This window comes from Haemaphysalis longicornis, unplaced genomic scaffold (assembly GCF_048455015.1).
Source record: "Haemaphysalis longicornis isolate Haplotype H1 unplaced genomic scaffold, Haemaphysalis longicornis Haplotype H1 scaffold_8, whole genome shotgun sequence".
Lineage (NCBI taxonomy): Eukaryota > Metazoa > Arthropoda > Arachnida > Ixodida > Ixodidae > Haemaphysalis > Haemaphysalis longicornis.
In genome coordinates this window covers 33,257,910-33,279,550 of record NW_027526445.1, presented here as the reverse complement: position 1 = coordinate 33,279,550, position 21,641 = coordinate 33,257,910, and the positions used below count along the sequence as shown (strand labels likewise).

General features: G+C 49.5%; 1 protein-coding gene across 2 annotated transcripts in view; it reads right to left on the bottom strand.

Annotated features, from left to right (window-relative positions):
- Dcr-1 (Endoribonuclease Dcr-1) overlaps positions 1 to 21,641 on the bottom strand; it is a 79,154-nt gene that overhangs the window by 27,546 nt on the left and 29,967 nt on the right. For both annotated transcript variants that reach the window (XM_077680608.1, XM_077680609.1), the window contains exons 9-14: positions 18,921 to 19,086; positions 15,231 to 15,306; positions 12,796 to 12,950; positions 9,792 to 9,971; positions 4,696 to 4,912; positions 1,194 to 1,348 (exon numbers count right to left, since the gene is read on the bottom strand). In XM_077680608.1, the coding sequence (XP_077536734.1) occupies positions 1,194 to 1,348; positions 4,696 to 4,912; positions 9,792 to 9,971; positions 12,796 to 12,950; positions 15,231 to 15,306; positions 18,921 to 19,086 (949 nt within the window). The remainder of the gene's footprint in view (positions 1 to 1,193; positions 1,349 to 4,695; positions 4,913 to 9,791; positions 9,972 to 12,795; positions 12,951 to 15,230; positions 15,307 to 18,920; positions 19,087 to 21,641) is intronic.

The following is a 21,641-nucleotide window of genomic DNA, read 5'->3' as shown; positions in this document are numbered from 1 at the left end:
GCGCTAGATGCGCGTTAGCCATACATAGCTGCTATAACCCTGTTTAAGTCCTCAAGGTTGATTCCTTACCCAGGGTTAACCCTCGCCGCCTGGAAATGTGTGGAAATGAGGAAAAGAAGAGATGACAGGATAGGGGTAGAAAAGAAGACAGGAAGGTGAAAGAGCTGAGAGGGAGGCAGGAAAAGGCGACTGGCTGGTTCCCCCCGGGCGGGTCAGACCGGGGGCACCGTCTGCGAGAAGCAGGGGCCAAAGTGGTGTGTTGCCTCTACCGGGGGGCCATGAAGGTCCAAAACAACCCCGGCTTTGGCTCAGCCACCAGGATTCCCTTTTCCCCGGACACGGCTCAGCCACGCACAGCCGGGGCGTGGGTGGGTCCAACCCACATGTGCTCGGGTCCGTGGTGTTGCAAGTCACCAAGTGCCTATGGCAGTAGGCACCCCTGCGGAGCTCGGGACCGTGGTGGCGCTACTCACCAAAACACCTTGAGTACACAAGGTGCCCCCTGCGGGGATGGAAAAGCTTTAAAAATGTACAGAATATAACATGTGCACCACGACATTGTCTCTTTCGAAAAAACTTTCTGGGACAATTTTATGCGTTTTTTATTGATTGATCAATAAATTAAACTTTTACAAACACCATCACCTTAGGGGTGCTGAAAAATTATGCCGTCAGAAAGCGTTTTCGCCCACTGAAACTGACGGGAGCGTTCAAATCCTTGGCTCTCATACTGTTTTGGAGCAGTTTGGCGCAATTTTTACGATTTTCAAGCTTTTGGAGCAGCCTGGCGCAGGAAAACTACTTTGTATCAAAACTGCGCAATATGCGCAGCTGTCTCACCCCTGCATACAGTAAAACCTGGTTACAAGAGACACTCAAGGGACCCGGAAAAGGTGTCTTGTAACCAGGGCTCTTGTATGCAATATTGCTAACATGGCAAACACTGCAAAACCAACCAAAACGCTTTCGCTCAAATGTCTCCGATAATCGAGTGTCTCTTGTAACTAAATTCTACTGCATCGCCTTGGGCGAAAATAAAGGGTCTTCCAAACGAGTGCCTACAACTGGCAAGTAGACTAGTAGAGTTTCTGCACGCTAGGTGCAGAATTCCGATGCAACGAAATTTCACGATAACCAAGTCAACTGCCCGTTTCTTTACAATTTCGCCATATCAAGGTTCCGCTGCTACTGACCACAGTGTCGAGGTAGTCGTCCTCCTTGAAGATGAACAGCTCCCTCTCCTCCTCGGGAATCCGGCGTGGGGTGAAGCTCTCCTCCTGGCAGATGCGCTCCACGAACTGCCAGTCGATGGACGCCGAGCCGCCGGGCTTGTCTTCCGTCGGCTTCTCTGTAGCAGGCAACAACACGGACTCGTTAAAACAACCAATTTCTGTGGAGTACGTGTCCTCTAGCTCATGTGAAAGCCAGCATTTTAAAAACTGGGGTAACTGCAAGAAATTTCTAAATAAACTGGAGGAAATAATTTCAATTCTGCACTGAAACTTCTGAAGACTGAAAGGCGGCGCCAGTGGCGTCTAAACGCGACAATGTGTTACGTGTCCAAACGATTCCGTTGATTTCAACATGCGATCCAAACACCGCATGAAGGAATATGAAGGGTTGCACATTATTGTTGCTTTAGCTGGGGGAAGCATTTAAATACAGTGTAGACCGCTTATAACGTATGTCGCGGGAGCCGCAAAAATCCGCACTATAAGCGGTACCGCACTATAACCAAAACGTGCGCGAATTCAACCAAATCGCCACATACCTCTCAAGTCATCCTAAATTTTTTATCACCCAAACGCACAGAGCCTAAAAACGAAGGAAGGGTTTTTATTTCGTATTATTTTTAACATCAGCCGCTGCTGCCGGGTCTCACACATTGCAAAAGCGCGGTCTTACGTACGGCGAGTGCAACTTTAACTTGCGTTGTGTTTGTGTTTTAAAAGACCATGGCTGCGTTTTTTGCGTCTATGAAGATGTCGCAGGACATGATAAAAAAGGCCAGCCGTTTTTTTTTTTTTTTTAACCCCACCTTGTGTTCACGATGCCGAAGGCGGCTGCTTATCAGCGCAACGTACTGGTGGTGGAAATCTTCGCGCGGCTCGCTTGTTCGGGAAGAGCGGTGGCTGATCTGCACAACGTTCTAAAGCATGAACCGCATGGAGCGATTTCTCGCGAAAACGTGCAGCGCACGCCGCAGGCGCGGCGACGCCGGCGCGGATACAACTGACGTAATGTGTGCGGCGCGGTAAGAGGCGGCAACATGGCGTCGGCACTGGCCGTGAAGCGGTGCAGGCAGCTCCAGCGACCACTTCTAACCGCTCGCTGAAATGCCGCACGAGGCGCAAGCGAAGATGCTCATGCAAGAAAAGAGCTGATAATGTGACCGCAAAGTGGAATATAAACTGCCATCCACGCTGCTTGTGAAAGCGCCCATCAAAAAATACCGCGGTGGTAAGCCTAAACTAAAGTCCCTTCATCTGATCGAGGGACTTTAGTCTAAACACCTCTGACGCGGCTCGCCGGCTGGGAGCGCTTCGAATCTCCCGCCATTAGGTGCGCGTCTCCCCATTGGTGCAAGTCGTCAGGCTCCTCCCACTACCACGCGAAGAAGCCACCGTGAGCGCGGAATCATCGACACGAGCCCGAAAAAAAAACCAAAAAACTCACGCGCAACGCCGATGTGCACGATTCGTGCGCGAAAACGGGCCATGCGGTTCACGATTAATAAAATAAACTTGCCGCGCGCGTATGGGGAGACTGTCGCTATCTTCCGAGATGCATCAAGCAAGGACAGCTGTGGTTATCACGTACGCGCGAACTAAAGGGTGCCTATTTTTTGCTTCTGTGTCGAAGTTAGAAGAGAGCAAGGGGTGCGCGCTGCGTCAGACGGCCGATTTCATCATTTCTTTTTTTCTTTTGCTACCCTAAAACGATGCCCCAGCTGCGCCGGTCAATGAGCATACCCGCCAAAAAACCGCACTATAAACGGTATTGTGCTTCGGCCAACCGCATCTTAAGCGGTATGCTTATGCATTGAGTTCTATGGGAGGCAAACCGGTGGTCACAAAAAACCGCATTATATCCGGTCCCGCACTATAAGCGGTTACGTTATAAATGGTCTACACTGTACCTCTTTTAAGCTCTCGTGCAGTTAAAAGCAGGTTGCCGCACGGCCCGCTGTCATGGTTGCCAGCATTCCTTTTTGGCCGGATGCGTACGACTGGTGGATCTAAAACAAGAGTTCTAGGGTGACTTCAGCAAAACCATTTCAGGTCCAGGTGTTTCAAGTGATGCCTTTTTAATTTAGGATGGAGAAAATATACTCGCAATAAATCGGTTTTCTGTCCCTCAAAAAAGAAGCTCACAATCACAGTTACTCAATATGCACCAGTCACAAAACTCCTCCCCATAGGCCCAATGCATCAAAAACTGGCCCAGTGGCAAGCATGGGAAAATTCACTAGCAAGTTCACTAGCGCCCTAGGCTGCTGCCATAACCCATAAAAAAAAAAAAAAAAAACTGCCTAATGTTTCTAAATTTGAAAAGCAAGCTGTTTGTTTATTTTGTCAGGCCGTGTTACTAAAGGTACCGTATTTACTCGCGTAATCCTCGCACTCGCATAATCCTCGCACCCCTAATGTGAGCCACCAAAACTCGGATTTTTTGGTTCCTCGCATAATCCTCGCACCCCTAACTTTGCAGCGGCGAAAGTTGCCTGCTCACGAAACCCGCATGGTGCACGTGCTCTCCAACATGCGCCCTCCCCCGCCGCCTCTCCGTTCGGCGGAGAGCACTGTGTATCCAAGGCCATCCAGGCGCCCTAACAACCTGCATGGCTACTCCCTAACAGGCGCTCTAACACACTACTCACACTGTCCTTGAGCCGGTTTCGCGCATATTTCGCGTGCGCGCAACTAGACGGTGTTCGCGCAGCCCGCTGTCGTGTCGTCGTGTCGCCGTCGTGGCCCCGTCGTTGAGCGGCAGCAGTCAGTGAGTCACTCGCGTCAGTGGTGGATAGCTCGCTGCCATTTTGAGAACTTTTTTATCTCTTTGTTTTGTCCTTGGTGCCGCTTCGCCATGGGGAGGAACGCCAGCTACACTGCCGCTTTCAAATTGAAAGCGAAAGAGTACGCGATTGAACACGGCAACCGTGCGACCGTGCCACAGGCAGGCACTTCGGCGTCACCGAATTCAGCGTGCGTTACTGGAGTAGGCCGCGCACATACGACGACGAGATAGGGCGCGCGCCAGAAAGCAAAGGCGGCAATTTCATGATCGCTGATCGGCGGGAGACTGTTTACGTTGTAAATAATAAAATAAAAAGAAATAGCTGCTGTTGGCAACACTGAGCTTACATATACAAAAAACGACCGCTACATTTAGCGGGATTGGCATAAGGCAAATTGGCAACACTGTGCACCGGATTTTTTTTTTTTTTCCGCATAATTCTTGCACCCCTAACTTTGCATTAACTTTTCCGAAAAAAAAGTGCGAGGATTATGCGAGTAAATACGGTAAATGTCTAGCAACGTCCAGTTATTGTCTCTAGGCTTGGCGCCATGCCCCCTTACCCCTTGCCCTCAGGCCCAATGAAGCAGGGGTGTTCGCAGGGCCCCGATTCTGGAGCAGAGTTTTGCCGCAGATGCACAGTCAACCGCCGACCGCGTGAGAGAAGGTCCCGCTCACCGGCATTGATGGGCACCACGAGGAAAGAGCAGGCGTCCCCGTCGGGGTTGAAGGTCATGGGGTACTTCTCGAGGCGCAGCACGTTGGTGAAGGTGTAGCGGTGGAAGGTGGTCAGGTCCCGGGCCTGCTTGGCGCTCAGGGGGCCCAGCTCCGAGCTCACGTGCTCCAGCTCCACCGTCACCTCGCCCGACCGCGTGAACACCGGGAAGCTGCAGATCTGAAAGGGGGAGGGGGGGACACGTGGGCGGTGCAAAGAGGGCGCTTGTGGTACGGGGAGAAGGCAACAGGTTGTGGGAATCTTAGAGAACTGCGACCCGCGATGCCGAGCCAGCGTGCACTTCGGGGAGAGATGCGTTGCGCTAAACCGGTCCGGTTTGTCGGCACCCCCTGAGAGATGGCACCATCGGTCCATGTGCGACAGAAGCGCACTGGCCGCGCGAGCATGTGTGCATGGAGGAGACAGAGTAAGTTCAGAAGTCCGGTCTGGGTAGCACCGGCGAAGCAGTGCGGCAGTGGCAGCGAGCATGTATCTCGGGTGAAAACTTGTTTGTCGCGCGCCATGAGTGCCTGCCTCCCGTTCGCAATCACGACCCGGACGGCGTGATTCGTGAATGCCCGAGCCTTGCGCTTTCATACTTTGGGAGGTCCAAAATAAACGGCTGTGCTTCGGCACTACTGTCTACTGTGTTCTCGTATCGGCGAACCTCGCTGCACTGCCGTAGGTGCGGGAGCCCGCGTGGTTGACACGCCGGGAGCTAGCATGGTGGCCTACGCTGGGGTGCTGGCGGGGTTGCCCTGAAGAACCCCACAGATATTCCACAAGGTTTCTATCACTGGGGCTGACAAAAACACTGCACAGTGTACGGGCCAAAAATTTGGCAAAACGGCATGCCTGGCCTAATGGGGCCCCGATGATGAGATACACGTTTGATTGAATAAAAGGACTGCTCTGCTCCGATTAGAAACATACAAATTCTACTGCAAACTTCAAACAACTAGGGGAGATACTGAGGAAAACAGATGACACGGTGGCAGCTCCCCAAACACTTTCTGGTGAGGTCTGTATGATGGCACTGGATCATAATTGTGAGGCTGGTGGCCAACAATCACTACCAAACCCCAACAGACATAAACTGTGCTATTGCTCTGGTGCCTCGAGTTCCGTGTGATTGCACCACTCGAATAATAATGTGTGGTTAAGGGGGGACGTGGCTTTCAAAATCAACTTTTTTATTTCTTTGTGGATTTTGATGAAAATTGGCACAGCAACTGGAAATGCTTCTGTGATAACACCATAAAAATTTGAAGTTAATATTTCGATAACTTTTTTATGTATGAAATTTTCTTTCTGTTCCGCTTGTACCGAGCTTGAGCGGCTTATAAAACACGATAGAAAACTTGTTCGAAGTGCTTTGCATTCCCAAATGAATGGACGAGGTCGTGACAGTTTTAGAATTTTTTTTTACAACACAATGTTTTTTAGTTTTCATTTTTTTAGAGGTTAATGTGCAACAGGCATGTCAACTGTGAACGATTATTTGAATAAAAAAATCACAAAAAACAAATCTGGAAAACTAATAAGTGTCACGACCTGAACAGTTCATCAAGGAATGTAATGCAAGAAACGGAATCAAAATAGACCCAGCGGTCACGAAGAAATCCCTGGGACAAGCGACACAGGTGGCAAAAAAAACTGTTTTGAGAAAACGGCTTCCGAAGTTGCAACATAAATTTCACATATCAAAAGTCGTCACGGTTGTAGCCTTTCATGTCCTTTTGAACATGGGGCTTCTGGAAGGCCTTGCCTTGAAATTGGAGTGCCTTTTCAGCCTTTCTCTTTCCAGAAAACATCATTTTCAGCTCCTCCGTGAAGAGTACATACCCCCCTTTGCAAACCAAACGGAGGGGAGATGGGTTTCAATGGGCTTTCAATGCAAAGTAGGTTAGTTGGTTGGCTGTATCGCACTGGACAACCTCCTTTTGCAGTGTTGTCACCATGGCAACAAGTTAAGCATTTTTTTAACTTAAATTTGAACATTTTTGGCTTTTTTTTCATGTTTTATCTTGCCTGGCACAGCAACTTAGTACTCATAGTGCAGGTGTTCATTGCCAAAAGTTTGCATACCACAAGGTTGAAAATGAGCTACTTTGAAGCTTGGTAGAGTATTCTGCATAACTCCCAACTTCAATGCAAGAGCATATTTTTTTTTTTTACTACTTTTGACATTCAAGGCATCCAATATTTCTCGCAGCACAGCTAGTATGCCCTGAGCAATGGTATCAATAATTTCCCTAAAAAAATCACTGTTAAATGCTGCCACAGTAACGTACATTTTTAACGCAGAGAGCATATTTTTATTCCTATATTACTAACTCAAACCTGTTTGCATGAAAATTACAAGTGCACGGGAAACGTTGCGCAAGAAAGGCGATATGGCTCGCGCGCATCGCAGCGCACGCTTACCGCGACATATCGAGCTTTGATTATACCTGATATGGCTGGTCAGGTCGCTTTTAAGATTAAAACTAACGTCGCAGGCATTAATTACAACTACTGGCGTTCAATCGTAACCGGTTGCCCAGTCATGTGATGCTCCAATGCGCGTCGGCTATGCCGTGCGCGCCGCAGCGTTTAACGCGTCGACCGTTTCTTTCTCAAGGCTAGCGAGCCCACAGTCAAAACACAGCAATAACGGCAATAACTAAGCGTGTAAACATCGCAAATCCGATTAAAAGTTCACTTCACGAACCGCTATCGCAAGCGAGCGTGCACACCGCGTCACCCTCCGGGGTCTGGCGACGGTAGAGTCACGCGCACCACGAAGCGTTCGATGACCTCCGCCTTTCGAGCCACACAACTTCCCGTAATCTGGCTCGTTATCTCTGGCATTCCCATCGCGATAACGTCCGTGTTGAATACCACAGATTGAACAGAAACTCGGCTGAGCGAAGCGGCGAAAATGAACTCAATCCGCTCGCTACGCAGCTCAGGCGGCCGCCATCTTGCGTTGCGCCCGCGACATCCAATCAGGAGGGTCGGTGTTCTGCGCCCCGACCGGAGGACCTATAGCGCTTCAGCATCTATATCTAGCTTCGTTTGTGCGTCGTTTCTTTTCTGCCGTTTGTGCGTTTGTGAATGAACGAAGGTAAAAGAGACGAGCGGAACGGGAAAGACGATCGCTCGGCCGATCTAACCATATCAAAATGGCCGCGCCCGGTGGCACCGTTGCGGAGATAGAGCGCTCCGAAAATTGCCGTTTTTTCGCCCTTTTGCGCTGATAGTTTGTCACCGCGCCTGACAGAAGTATTTTTTTATGCCACTTTGCGACGCTTTTCAGCGTAAAAACTTTGCAGACGCACAGAATAGGAAACATAGAAGCCGAATATGTGGGTTTCAAAAAAACGATGTTTTGGTCATTTTTCCGAAGTTGAAAGCCGCGTCCCCCCTTAAAGGCCAGCTGTGCTCAAACCTCACTTCGGCCAAATTAACTTTGAACGTGCAGTGACGTGACTGATAGCCGTGTGAATTGCATTGTTAATCAGTTAGAAATGTTTAAAATAGCTCCGTCACAGACGAAGCTGCCCCTGTTGGCAGATCGCGCGAACAGCCATGAAGCGGAAGTGACATGGCAACCGGCCGAGTGCGTGGTCCTACAGCTGGCAAGAACTGGCTGAGCGCCGCTGAGCACGCTTTTCCTAAGGCTGTTGCACAGTGCACAGGTTCGCTCCAGCCAGCTGGCCACCTGCCTGCTCGCTGGCTGCAATTCCATTTTCGCCTCACCGTAATGGTGGTGTTCTCAATTTCAGTTTCAAAATCGCCGATTGTTGCTGGCCACTTGCGTCATGCACGCGTGCATTTCAACTGACATATTTTATATCAGGCAGTCTTTTCAGGCAGACTATACGAAAATGGGGTTTTTTTAAAAGGTCAAAATTTGCAGTTCCGTTGGCCTATAAGACACTGATAACTGTGCTTTAGTAATCTCTCAATTTCATCACTGCTGATGTTGTGCAACGCACTATTTGAAAGTTTGTTAATCTTTCTTGTGTTTCTTTGTTTAAAAGAGCTGTGCAGCACTTACCACTGACTACCCGTAATGTATCTTGGAATAAAGTCTATGGTCCCAGCAATCTCCTCCTCCAAGAATTATAAAAATCAGTGCACTATCACCAAAGGTAAGCGGAATGAGCAATTGTGCATAATTGTTCCCTCTCAACTCAATCACAGACTACGTCCCAAAAGCTGCGCGCTTTCTTCCGGGCAGGGAGGAGGCTCGTGGAGTTCTTTACAGCGGCCTTCGATATGTCACAGGCTGAGGAGTTTTCTCTTTTTTCTCCCTAATGTGAGGGGTTCTATTTCCAGTCGAGTGCAACAAAAAAGCAGGCATGGCTGCCTGCTTGCAAGTGCGTTCAGGCTGGTAGGGCGTTTTTGAAGCAATAAACATTTGTTGTTGAGTGTTCTCATTGAAAGGGAAGTATTGAATTCATCACTCAAACTCTGTGCACACTCAAAACACAAAAGAGACGCTGAAACTGTTTGTATAAGTTCAGGCCTAGAAGAGGTTGGTGCACAGTGCTGACGACAGTGTGTCGTCACAGCAAATGCAAGAAGTTGACCAGCAACAACCAATAGGACAGCCACCACTGTACCGATGTAATTGCAGTGGTGCCAGCGGACCAAAACGAGGGAAAGTGAAGAGAGGGTGGTTGGTTTTTCCGTATCTTTCACAGCAATTTGTAAGCTTATTGCTCCATGTTCACATGTAATATTTGCTCGGTATTCCTGGCAGTCTAATCTAAACGTCTCACATGTTTACTTGCACTGCTCAAAGCGTGTTGCAGGGTCCCTTTTAAAAAGAGCCCCTCTGGTGGTTGGAACGGTACTGAGTGAGCTACCAAAAGCTATTTCTCCCAAACTGAGCGAGGTTGGTTGTATCTTAGTGACCTTTTTAAGTCGCACTGTTTCATAAACCCAGCTCCCCTGTGTACCATACATGGCTGCTAGAGAATAACCCGAGGTCTGGTCCAACCTCCCCAGGAAAATGCAGCGTGTGTCACCGCCGACGAATGCGAGCCAGGACCCGGGGGCCACTCACGAGGGGTATCCGCCGGGAGGTGACCAGGCCGAACCCGCGGGCGGTGTCGGCCGGGTCGTGGATCTTGCGGCCGCGGGTGTTCTGCTCCTCGGGGATCGGGCATGTCAGCTTCAGGCTGAAGGCGTACAGGTGGCACTCGTCGTTGTCGCCCACCCGCTGGCCCCGCAGAACCTCCGACACCTGTGGCCGGACACACGTTGGGGCAAGACAGAGGGAGGAGGGCAACAAGTGAACTAGCGCACTGTGAAAGCGCGAGGGCACAGGCAGCACGGGTGGAAATGATGCCCCCCCCAAATAGGACAAATGGTCAAGGTCCAACAGCCAGAGTCAAATTCTAGCAATGGTGTTAATTGACCGGTATTAGGGGAAATCCCCAAGGTGGAGTAAGTTTCCGTGAAGGAAAGTTTGACATCCACCTCGATGCTGCCAAACGGCTACAAAAGAAAGCCGTACAGCTTCCTCAGAAACTTCGCAGTTGAGGAACAATTCATCCCGGTCCAGGATGCTGCAATGCTGCAACTTGTTACACTGTTCAAGTGTGCGGTGAGTAGCAATGCCCCAGTTGTATCGTACGCTAGGGAGTCCCTTGACTGAGCACACACCATTCAGCCCACACAGCTCTTTTCATGCAATCGGAGCCAGCAGCTTCGACACTTCGGATATTCGCAAGTCTGGAGCTACGGACGAACAAAAGCTGGCTCTGCCGCATGACACGCCACTTATCCTTGCACTGCACAGCTTGTGCCCTCATACTCGTTTTACACATCACTCTGGTGCAGAAAGGAGGTCAATGCGTGAAAACTTTGCACTGGAGAACATGGGTGCCTAACACTGGTGTGTGTTAGCTGCCGTGGAATGCTACATGCACAACACTTACACACCAGACAGAGGTCTCGTGTCAATGAACTGGCACGAGTAACAAAGAGCCACTGCCGGATGGCTATGCTTGTAAGTAGCTGGTCATGCCAGAAACCAGCGTGCCCAGCAAGTGTCTCCCAACCCCGTCTGGAGGGACAAAAACGGATCAAAGAGCCTCGCAGTATTGAATACAAGTTCTGGAACTTGCATCTTTGTAACAATGATGCCTCCAAAGTTTCAGGCTTTGTTTATACTTCTCTCTGCACTATTTTTCTGGTCGAGCACTAAGCTTAGTGAGTAATACTATGAGCCTCCATTCTAACTGTCTGAAGAAAATGCTAGAATAGCTTTTAAACCATGCAAGCATGTCTCCAAATTGATATGGCAGTGCTGATATATAGTACAATTTCCATTCCACAACACTAAGCACGTGCCTTCAAGCTCCTGTTGCCACCCACGAATTTTGCTTCGAATACCTGCACTGCATGCAAGTATGTGCACACAATAATTTGACAATCACAGGCATTTAAATGTTACTTCAAGGTCTGCAAGCCTCACCACTGCTAGTGTGAACATCATCATAACAGTTGTGCCCGCGTAAAATGACTCTCACAGCTTCACCTGTACAAATCCTTGGTCCCCTCCCACGTTTGAGCAAATAGGGCCGACAGAACTCCCAAGAATCTGCACCAGCCAGCCGGCAGGCATTGTAACAGGCAGGCAGCCGTGTCCTTTGGGATGCAAGCTGTCTGATTAAAGGACAAGCCTCGCTTGGCAGCCTAGTACCCAGCTGAGCCAGGAGCTCTGTTTAGCGAGCCCTCAAAGCCTTGGCCACCGTTTCTGGAGAGCGCAGTTTGCAGGCTACACCTGAACAGGGCGTCCCATAAGAGTACAGTCAAACCTCCATGTAGCGAAGTTGGTAAAATTGACAATTTACTTTGCTACATCGAAATTTCGCTACACTGAAATCCGCAGTTAAAATTAAGGGTTAACAGCATGAAGCAGTACCTGCAAGCAAAAATGTGGCACACAAACGGCCGGTGCGCTGATACCGCCGCGGATACCAATTGCATTATGTGGCAGCCGTGAAAGGTAGCTCAAACTATTTGCTGATTGCTAGAACAGAACACCTTGCTTTTAAAAAAAAAACAAAAAAAAAGGCAACATGCTGGTAGCTCGAGCGACCGCTTCTAACCGCTTACCAAAACGCGACACGAGGGGCCAACTAAGTTGGTCATGTGGAAAAGAAGCTGATAATGCGAGCAAAATTTGCACTGTAAAATGTCACACGTGCTGCTCAGGAAAGCACCCACAAAATATCCACCGCAGTGGTAAGCCTTAATCGTCCCTGGCAGAGCCAGGTGGCATCACCGGGCGCTTTGAAGCTCCCGCCATCGGGCACGTGCCTCTCCATTGGTACAAGTCGTCAGGCTCTTCCTACTTCTTTCCCGCTAGGCATGCATCGGTCTCTGGCTGAGGCAAAAGCCACTGCAGGCGTGAAATCGCGGACGTAGGCATGAAAAAGACACCTGCGCACACAAATGCTTTGCTGTGCGCTTGCTGGAATGATGGAAACCAACACGCATGAACGACAAAGGGGCGGCAGTGCAGGTGTTCTCTAGTGGCCATTTGGTAAACCATACTTCCCAGATTTGCCAACTCCTCCACAGAAAGCATCACACGCTGTTTGTAAGCAAGGGGATAGTAGGCACTATGCTCACTCAAGGAATCTGCAGCATTTGGCGGCCCATGTCGCTGTTCAAGTTTTATCGAGGCGTTTTATCAGTGCTTGCGTTTCCCAAAACCTACTTTTCTACAACCAAAATTGCGTACCTAATAGCCCGTGAAACTTCCTTACATTTCAATTTCGGCAACCGGGACTTTATTGCGCAGAGGTTCAAAATGCATGGGGTGTATACACTTGAAGTTAACAAAAGTTGTGTGGTTCGTTACATTGGGGGTTTCGTTACATTGAGGTTTGGCTGTACACGACAAAAATCAAATGCTGGCCTTCTCCATCCCTCAGCAGGAGGTCTCTGACTGATAATTGATGTCGTTTCTCCCATGATGCTTCTTACCACCACCCCTCAGTGGAGAGAGAGAGAGAGAGGATCCCGCATGCAAAGGGAGTGGGCGTGTGACGGACCTTCTTGTCGTAGTACTGCCGGCGCTTGGTTGTGCCCGGCCGGGGTCCCCCGGGCTGGACGTCCTCCTCGGGGGGAAAGCGGCCGGCCGCACTCTGATCCAGGGCCAGCCGCATGGCCTCCTTGCCCTGGGGCACCAGCTGGTCGTCCAGCTCGCCTGCACATACAAAGGCGCCCTGAGCTCTCAGAGGCCTGTGCGTGTCACACTGGGTGCCTGGCACCCCTAGGGGCCCCACCGAATGTAATCGCATCCATCGACCAAGGCCACACGGGGAAAGAAGGCCACGCAAACAATCGAGAAACACCTCTGCTGGATGCGCCAGTGGAGAGTGCGGCAGCAGCTGTTACGGACAGTGCGGAGAGCAGGTTAGGGTTCTGGTATTTGTGGGTCTCCTCACCTCCTTGTGCAGCTGTCCGATTCTTCACAATGACAATGACAACAACACAGGGATAAAAATCCTTCTAGGGATGCCATGTTTACATTACCCGCATCCAAAATAAAAACACACACACTGGGATGATAACAAGCTGACAATGGGGAACTGCAGTAAAGCGGCACAGCAAACGGTAAAGGCTTCAAAGAAATGGAAAGACGTACAGTACACACTAGACACTTGCACGGGCCCCGTTGTGCCTGCAGTTCCCAAAGCACAATCGCAGGTTCACAGCATCGTGCAGCCAGGTCATACCTCGTGGCCCACGGTGATGCAGCATGTTACGAGCTCCCATCACCATCATGAATGCAGCTATCTCAGAAGCGCGACTGCTCTCTTCCAAGGCGTGGCGAGGTGACTAGCTGGCCGAGGGGAGGGCTTAGCTGCTTTTGTTAAGGGCGGCTACTGGGACACTGCTCCCGTCTAAAAGCGTGCCATACATGGGTCCCGTTCATACTTCCCACCACCTTGCTCCTCTCTTTCCTTCACAGACTCACTTCCGCCGTCGAGATGCCATCAGCTCCTGATTGGCCAGCACCTTGCACATGGCTGTGCACAGGAGCCCGGTGTCAACTACCCTGCGGCACATCTCGCTTCTGCTGTGCACTCGAATTTGGCTTTTTCTCATCATCTTCTCCTTGAGGTGTACATTTCTTTTTCCTTGCATTTCCCTTTGCAGGCAGTGGAACATTCCTTTTCTCAGCTTAATCATCTCACAACAATTTCAGAGAACGGGCAAGCCAAGTACTTTGTCCAGTGCTGATGCTCAGCCTCACGCTTGTCGAGCTGAACCACAGTGCAACCAAAAATATAGAGCTCCACATGCGTCAATTCGCCTCAAATTGGTAGTTAAACTATACTCGGTGACAACTTAAGAACGGCACCGGAAGTTCCTGCGGTGCCTTATCACCGTAGCCGGATGTTTCTCCGCGCGGCGAAAGTAGGGCGTTACTGGGAATATTTTGAACATGGCGTGAGCCGTTCCCGTGATTTTTTGGACTTAATATGCTTATAAACGACTCCAGTGACGAGAAACAAACTGCGTGAGACAAAGCAGACGATATCACGCATTCATAGCAAACCCCTTTCAAAACGCGCGCGCACTGACGTCACGGGTCCGGCGCTTTGGCGGAGTGATATACTACATGAGGCGGTGCCGTTCTTGAGTTGTAACCGAGTATAACAATAATAATAATAAAAAAATAATCAGAATAACCAACTGGCACTACCCTTGCTCAAGCACTGCCACCCACATGCATCCTAGTTAATAGACCACGTTTCTTTTTGGATTCCTTTTCTTAGTGAATTCAAAATAAATTGCATGTTTTACTAGTATAACCCCATGATACATTCCTGGATAACACGATTTTCCGGTAAGTACGATCAAAATTTTAAGGGCATCACTTAAAAACGACCGGATGATACGTTTTACGGTGAACAAAAGAGCCTCAGTGTGCACGGCGCAATAAGCAGGCGCCAACTGGCGGTCAGGCCACCTGGCGGCTTTCCCACAGTGCTGGGCTTGCTGGAGTCACTTGGTAACGCGTCTGCCTTCAGCCGACGTCGCCTGCGTAAGACGTCCTGGTGTGCAGAAAGCTAACCCCGGAAGGAATCAAGGCGGAATCACGCCACGAAGCAGCGCTGGCGCTGGACGAAGCCTCCAAGAAAGATGGCAGCAACGGGGGGGAGGAAGAGGTGACGTCTCCTCGTGCATTTTCCCCCTAACATTATCTGGTCGCTTGCCACAATGGGCCGTTTCACTTCGTATATATACTCTTGCTCTGTGACAGCGGTGCCCAGTGTGGTGAAAAACATAATGGAAACTCACTGCGCTCCCCAACAACAAAGAGCCTGCATTTGTGACTTTTCCCAGTGGGAGACCTACGGCGCCACGCACTGCACCCACTGGCCTGGAAGAGCACGTACTGTTTCGGTGGAAGATTTTTACAAGCAAAGTAAAGGGGCCACACGTGGCAGTATCTGGTAAAAGAAGACACACTCACCCATCTTGTGGAGCTCTTCACACGTCTTCAGCGCGGCTGCCTGTTTTGCCAGCAGCTTGGTCGGCATGGCATCCCCCTGAACCGCAGACGTCCAGGAATCACTCACGTGGCCTGCTAAGTGGCCTTAACAAACATGCACACTCTACGGGTAATGGTACCGTAACCTTCTGCCAGCAGGCTTCACTGCGTCGTTATCACTGTTACTACCCAATGCGATGTTACATGAAGGGAAGGAAAAAAAAAAGACAGGAATGAGGAAGAAGCTTTACATTTTAAAAATGAAATGTCAACTTCGGCACGGCGAACAAGGTATGAAAAAGAATGCACAAAGGAATCTAAATGATCCCGATACAAATTTTAGTGCGATACAAAGAAACGCAAAAAAGTTTCCCGGCCAAAGTGCACTTCATCCAGGAGGCTAAATTTTGGCTGTTGCAAATGCACTCGGTGGCTGAGACGAATGACACAAATCGGTGAGTGCTCCTAGAGCAATAATATGGTGCCAGAGATCGGCTTTGGCTCACGGTTTAGTTCGTGCATTGATGATGATTGTGGGGTTTAACGCGCCGACGCAACGCAGGCGATGAGGCGCGCCGTAGTGGAGGGCTCCGGGTTAATTTTGACCACCTGGGGATCTTTAACGTGCGCCGAAATTTCGTACACACGGGCGTTCTTGCTTTTCGCCTCCATCAGAAAAGCGGCCGCCGCGGCCGGGAATCGAACCCGCGACCTCGTGCTCAGCAGCGCAACGCCTTAGCCACTGAGCCACCGCGGCGGGTAGTTCGTGCATTCCAGAACGCAACATTTCATCTCTAAAACAACCCTATGGTCATGCCAAGTGTTATTTCACTCACTACCGTAGGAAATGGGCAGTTATGGTTCCACATTGAGTAAAGCAAGGCTGTCACTTCTATTGCCGTTCAGTGGCCACAAGGGGAACCGGAAAACAGCTGTAAGAAGAGTTGTACATAATGCGAATTTCGTAGAACATATTACAGCATGCACGTCTGCTATAATCAAACAATAGCTTTAACTGTGCTTCATTGCATTCACTGAATCAGAAGTGTGCTAAAGTAAAGTTTGAAAGCAACTGCACTTTACAATCACACCTATCTGGGTCCTAACTTCATGATGATGATGATTGGGTTTTTATGGCGCAAGGCCGACTACGGGCAGAGTGCCAAGGAAGAGTTGTTTTACGAGGACGAGGTGATGGTAAGTCTAAAACATTCGACTAAAAATATACGTGAAATGACATATAAGACAATGTAGATGACTGGTGTAAAGGGCCAGGGTGCCAGTAGTTTTGCCCGTACTTTGCAGAGATGCGTTTCTTACTGCCCTTTTTTCACACAGGGCGAGTTAACAGTAGATATGCAAGTTCCTATTCTCAATCAGTTGCCAAAAAATTTTTATACGAAACTCTACCCCCGCTTAGTTTGTAAAAAGCCTCTCCTACAACTCCAGCCCGCAAATCAGTCAAACCTCGATATAATGGGCCTCAATTCGAATAAACTTTTGGCAACACGTAGGGTTTTGTTTTATCCCAGTTGGACTGCGTCTTATTTGAACACCTCTGCCATAGCTCAACATGACCTTTGAGTGGTGGGGGCAGGCTTTCGACAAAGATAACTGCACATTTTTCACACCAATGTTGTTGCACCCATGTACCGGCAGAGGAAGCGCCACTTGCTAGACACTTGCTATCAGAACAATTGCGACATGTGAAAAGCCACACGTAGTCGAGAACGCAGGTAAAAAAAGCTGTGTAAAGGAAGTGTTACTTAAAATAGCAAAGTGCATTTATTATTTCACTACTGCGACAAGTAAAGATATTAGTGTGTGTAAGATTTTCGGCGATCTCAAGGTGAAGAAAAAATGACGGGGTCACTCTACATAGCCAACCTGTACTTCGCGAGAGTATACTTTCACTACTTTCTGACACTGTTCACGCAATTATCGTCTTACTTTTTGTCTAGTTGTTTGAGCAATCATTTCTTATTCTTTAGCCCATTTCAAGACAGCACAATTACATTCCCCCATGATAACTACACTGATGGCTTCATTCTTGGCGCTGCGTCAACTTTTAAAGCCAAACTTCACACACTTGTGAACGGAACTGTCAACGTTGGGGCACATAGGCTCACGTGCAAATTCAATGTAATTTCTCCAATATTAAGGCTCACGTGCAAATTCAATGTAATTTCTCCAATATTAATGCAAGCGGTAGCGCTTACAAAGCGAGTGCCACTTCGTGGTGCAGACAACCCATTTCGAACGCTTCCACTGAAGCACCACATACCGGCTAACCCCGGTGTCGCTGAGCAACACGTTTTTTTCTGCTCGCCCGGCATTACTTCCCTCCATGACCTTGACCGAGAGGCTTCACACTCTGACAGAACGATGCTACCTAGCAACACTCTTTCCGGGATTCCGTAAGCGTGTTCCAATAGCCTGAAACACCTCCACATCAAAGTCCTGTGCCCTTTATTGACAGCCTTCATACACGCACGACGCAAATCTTCGAAGGGAAGGCACATTTCGACGCGAGTAAAAGATGTGACGGACTCCTGCGGGTGCAAGTATGGAAAACAAACATGCATTTTCTTTGCTTGTTTGGTTCGTTTGTGACAACACGAATTTCTAATGGTGCGACTGTTTTTCGCTACCCCAGAAGATTCCCATCCTCAAGATTCTGCTGCAGTGAAAAACTTAAATCACAAAACACGCTCTGCTGCATGCTCTGCAAGAAGCCGAGTACAACATTACACATGTATCGTTACTGCTGCAACCAGTTGCATACTTGTGACACTAATTATACCAAACGAAATCACATAAGTGAAAGGCTACTTCTGACATTGAGGCTATGCACTCGTTCTGCTGAGTTTCTCTTTTTAACTTGCACTTAACATCGTGTGCAATAGAGCTGCACTAGGACTACTGTGAGTGGAGGGCTTTGAAATAATGTAGGCTACTTGGGAAATCTGTACTTTTTGCAGTGCCAAAGTCTCGTAGAAACAGTTGTTTCTGCCAAAGTCTCGTAGAAACAGTTGTTTCTGCAGCTTCCTTCCAAGAACATATTCCTAGAACAGTTTCCTAGAACACATTCCTAAACAGAACAAATAGAGCTGTGCGAATGAAGCTTGAACCTTCTTGCATATTACTCAGTTTGGTGCAAGATGCCCTTCACAGCAATTGCATTTCTTATCCTGTGTAACTAGAAGCTTCTCTATGGTCACCCACTTCACTACGAAACTTGTTTGTCTGATAACAGCGCAAGAAGCAAATGCAGAACTGTAAAAGCTGAGTTATGCACACGCATAAAAAAGAAAGGAATACCAGGGAAACACAAAAATACATGCACAGACAGCTTTAGGAAACGATGAGAGCCATTATTTAGAAGAGTGAAATAAAGAGAACAACCAAAGGACAGTGTGAAGTGCTCGTGCTTGCCTCGCAGTGACATCATAAAATACCCCAAACAATGCCACGCCTAATGACTTGAAAGGAGAAACCGCCTTGCGTTCCCCTAACCAACGCTCCAACAAACTGTTTGCTTAAACCATGCCCGCCAGCAAGCGGGGCACGAAAACAAATCGCACTAGTGACAGGGCACAGCAAAGCATCCAGTGTCCCACCCTGCCAGGGAACGTTTGCCCCATTTAGCCAAGCCGAAGCCAGTGCGCTCACCACGATGCAGCGCCGGAGCGGGGAGTTGATGGGCAGCCGCAGGGAGCAGCGGTAGAGGAGGCTCCCCCCCTCCCCTTCCGCCGAGCCGTCCTCCGTCTCGACCTCTGCCATGCTGCTGATGGGCGTGAGTCGCGTGAACGTGTCGCTCGGCAGCTTGGCACAGTATCTGCAACAGGGCAGGAGGTTAGGGCCCTGGCCACTGCAACAGGGCCTGGTGCACGTAAAATTCCCCCTGGTCTGGAATTCCACTGTGCTGAGCCTTGCGTCGAGGCAACGACGCAAATACCGTATTTACACGATTGAAGGTCGACCCTTTTTTTTTCAAATTTGACAATCCAATGTTGGGGGGGTCGACTTAGAATCGAAGTCGAACCGTCTATCGCTAGTAACGGCAAGAGAAATGAGAAATCGGGGGTGCTACAAGGTGGGGACAGCTTCGCACCCTCGTTCAGATGGTTATGATCTAAAGTGTGAACCACATTTCTGCTCGCGAAAATGGCCGTGCTGACACTGCCGCGAATGCCACCGGCGCGTGCTACGCAATTGGCGGTGGCAACGTGGCGGCGGTAACGTGGCGGCATCACCAGCCGCGAAGAGGTGCGGTAGCTCCAGCGATCGCTTCTAACCGCTCTTTAAAATACCACTGAAGGCAGAAACGAAGACGTTTGTGCAGGAAAGGAGCGATAACGTGGTCGAAAATGACACTATAAAGCATCATCCCCGCCGCTAGGGAAAGCGCCAATCAAATATCTGCCACCGTGGTAAGCCTAAACGTCTTCGGTGGCGCCAGCCGGCTGTCCCACGCACTTTCATACTGCCGCCATGAAGAGCGCACCTCCCCATTGGGGCAAGTCGTCAGGCTCCTCCCACTCCCTCGTTAGTTACACGTCATACTGAGGTAGAACTAATAAAACGCTTAAAAGCAGAACAAGCAAAAAACACCCGCGCAACGCCAACGTGCACGAATCGCGTGCAAAAACGCATCAAGAAGCGTTTTATTCCTCCCTAATAAACAAAATGAGTATTAGCAAATCCCTTAATTCAATGCGCGGCGCTAACGTAGCCCAAATTACACTTCCGAACGCGATGGTGGGAGGTTAGTCGCTCAAAAGTAAATCGCGCGCCCACTTCTGTCAGCCGCCATGTTGTTTGTTTTGATATCATGCGGCAGTGGCCGCTGCCGGTTGCTTCGATGGTTGTCATCTCGCAGCGAATGTGTTCTTCTCACTCAACCCACGGCACATGGTTATTCTGCATGCTTATACAAAAGCTTTTCTTTTTTAACATCTACAGTGCATACCGCGAGCGCACGGCTCTTGTGGGAGCATTGATCATTGATGGTAGAGCCGCCGTGTGGGTTGACGGAAGCGCTTCTCTTTGTGAGACAATTTTCTAGGCGGCGCTTGCATTTTTTTTTTGAGATATGCCATTTTTTTGGGTCGACCTACAATTGTGTAAATACGGTACAATCGGCGATCACTGCGTGAGCTCCTGCATGGGCACTATGAATCTTGTTTCTGAAAGCGTCATCGGCCTGGTGGACCAAAGGGCTAATGCGTTCGCAGCAGTTGCCTCCAGGTCGCACTTACATGACTGCAATACCCCCTTCACAGAATACTCCGACCTGCCCACAACTGCAACACACATCCGCACACGCACGTACATAGCAATAGCTTCCAGTTTGCAGGCCAGTGTGGGATTACAGTAACAATGCCCCACACCTACTACTAGCGTCACTAAATAAGCTACGCTTAAGAGTACCGCCACTTCGCGCACCCGGAGGCGTTTGGGGGCCATTTTGTTTCTGGCTTGCAGTGTTGCCATCTCTCCGGACGAAACCACCGCCGGTTGTGACGGGCAGAGTGTGACCGGCCGCTCTAGTGCCCGCGCAGCCGAGAGAGAGAGAGAGGAGAGGCGCCCAAAAACAAAATGGCTGCGCCCATATGTAAACAAACATCACGTGGTGCCGATCGACCAATGGAAATCCCGGCGGCACCTAACAATGAGAGAAAAGAGTGCCGATACTCTAAAAGCCTTTATTTAGTGACGCTACCTACTACTGCAATACAATCCCAGTGCTCTGATAACTAGCAGCATTCAAAACAAACATCACCTGCACAAGAGAAGTACCCAAAGGGACATTGAAGTGAATTTGTCAGGCTCCTGTTTTTGCTTGCACAGTGTAGACTGGCTCAAATAAACAAACTTTTCATCGTTTATCCAAGCGATAAGGCGGAATTCATTTTAAAGCCTGAAAGAAGAAGAAATACCAGGTGCGGTTTGCAGCGGCCGCACCAACTAAAAACAGTGACGTCAAGGTGCGACGTGATTGGATGATGTCCAAGGTTACACTTCCAACCAATTTCGATTTCGGTTCGGTGAAACAACATGCTTGGCATCCGACGGCATCGTTGGATGGGCGTTCTCGATATCTCGGTAATCGCCGTACCGCGCTTCTGCCTCGTTGTCGGCTGTAAAATGCCTCAGACAAGCCTACAAGCATTGGTTGAAATCACAATAATTCCTAGCCGAGGCCTACGCAGTGGATGAACAGCCTCCGCATCACCGCAGGCGCTCAAATGCGATGCGCTTTACCCCCACCTTTGAAACTTGCCTGGCTCGTGCCTGTATCGTAGGAGGCGTATTCGCACCAGTCCAAGGGTCAGCTGATTGGGGACTGTTCCCGCAAGTAGTCGGTGCTTATGGCAACACCACGCCAAC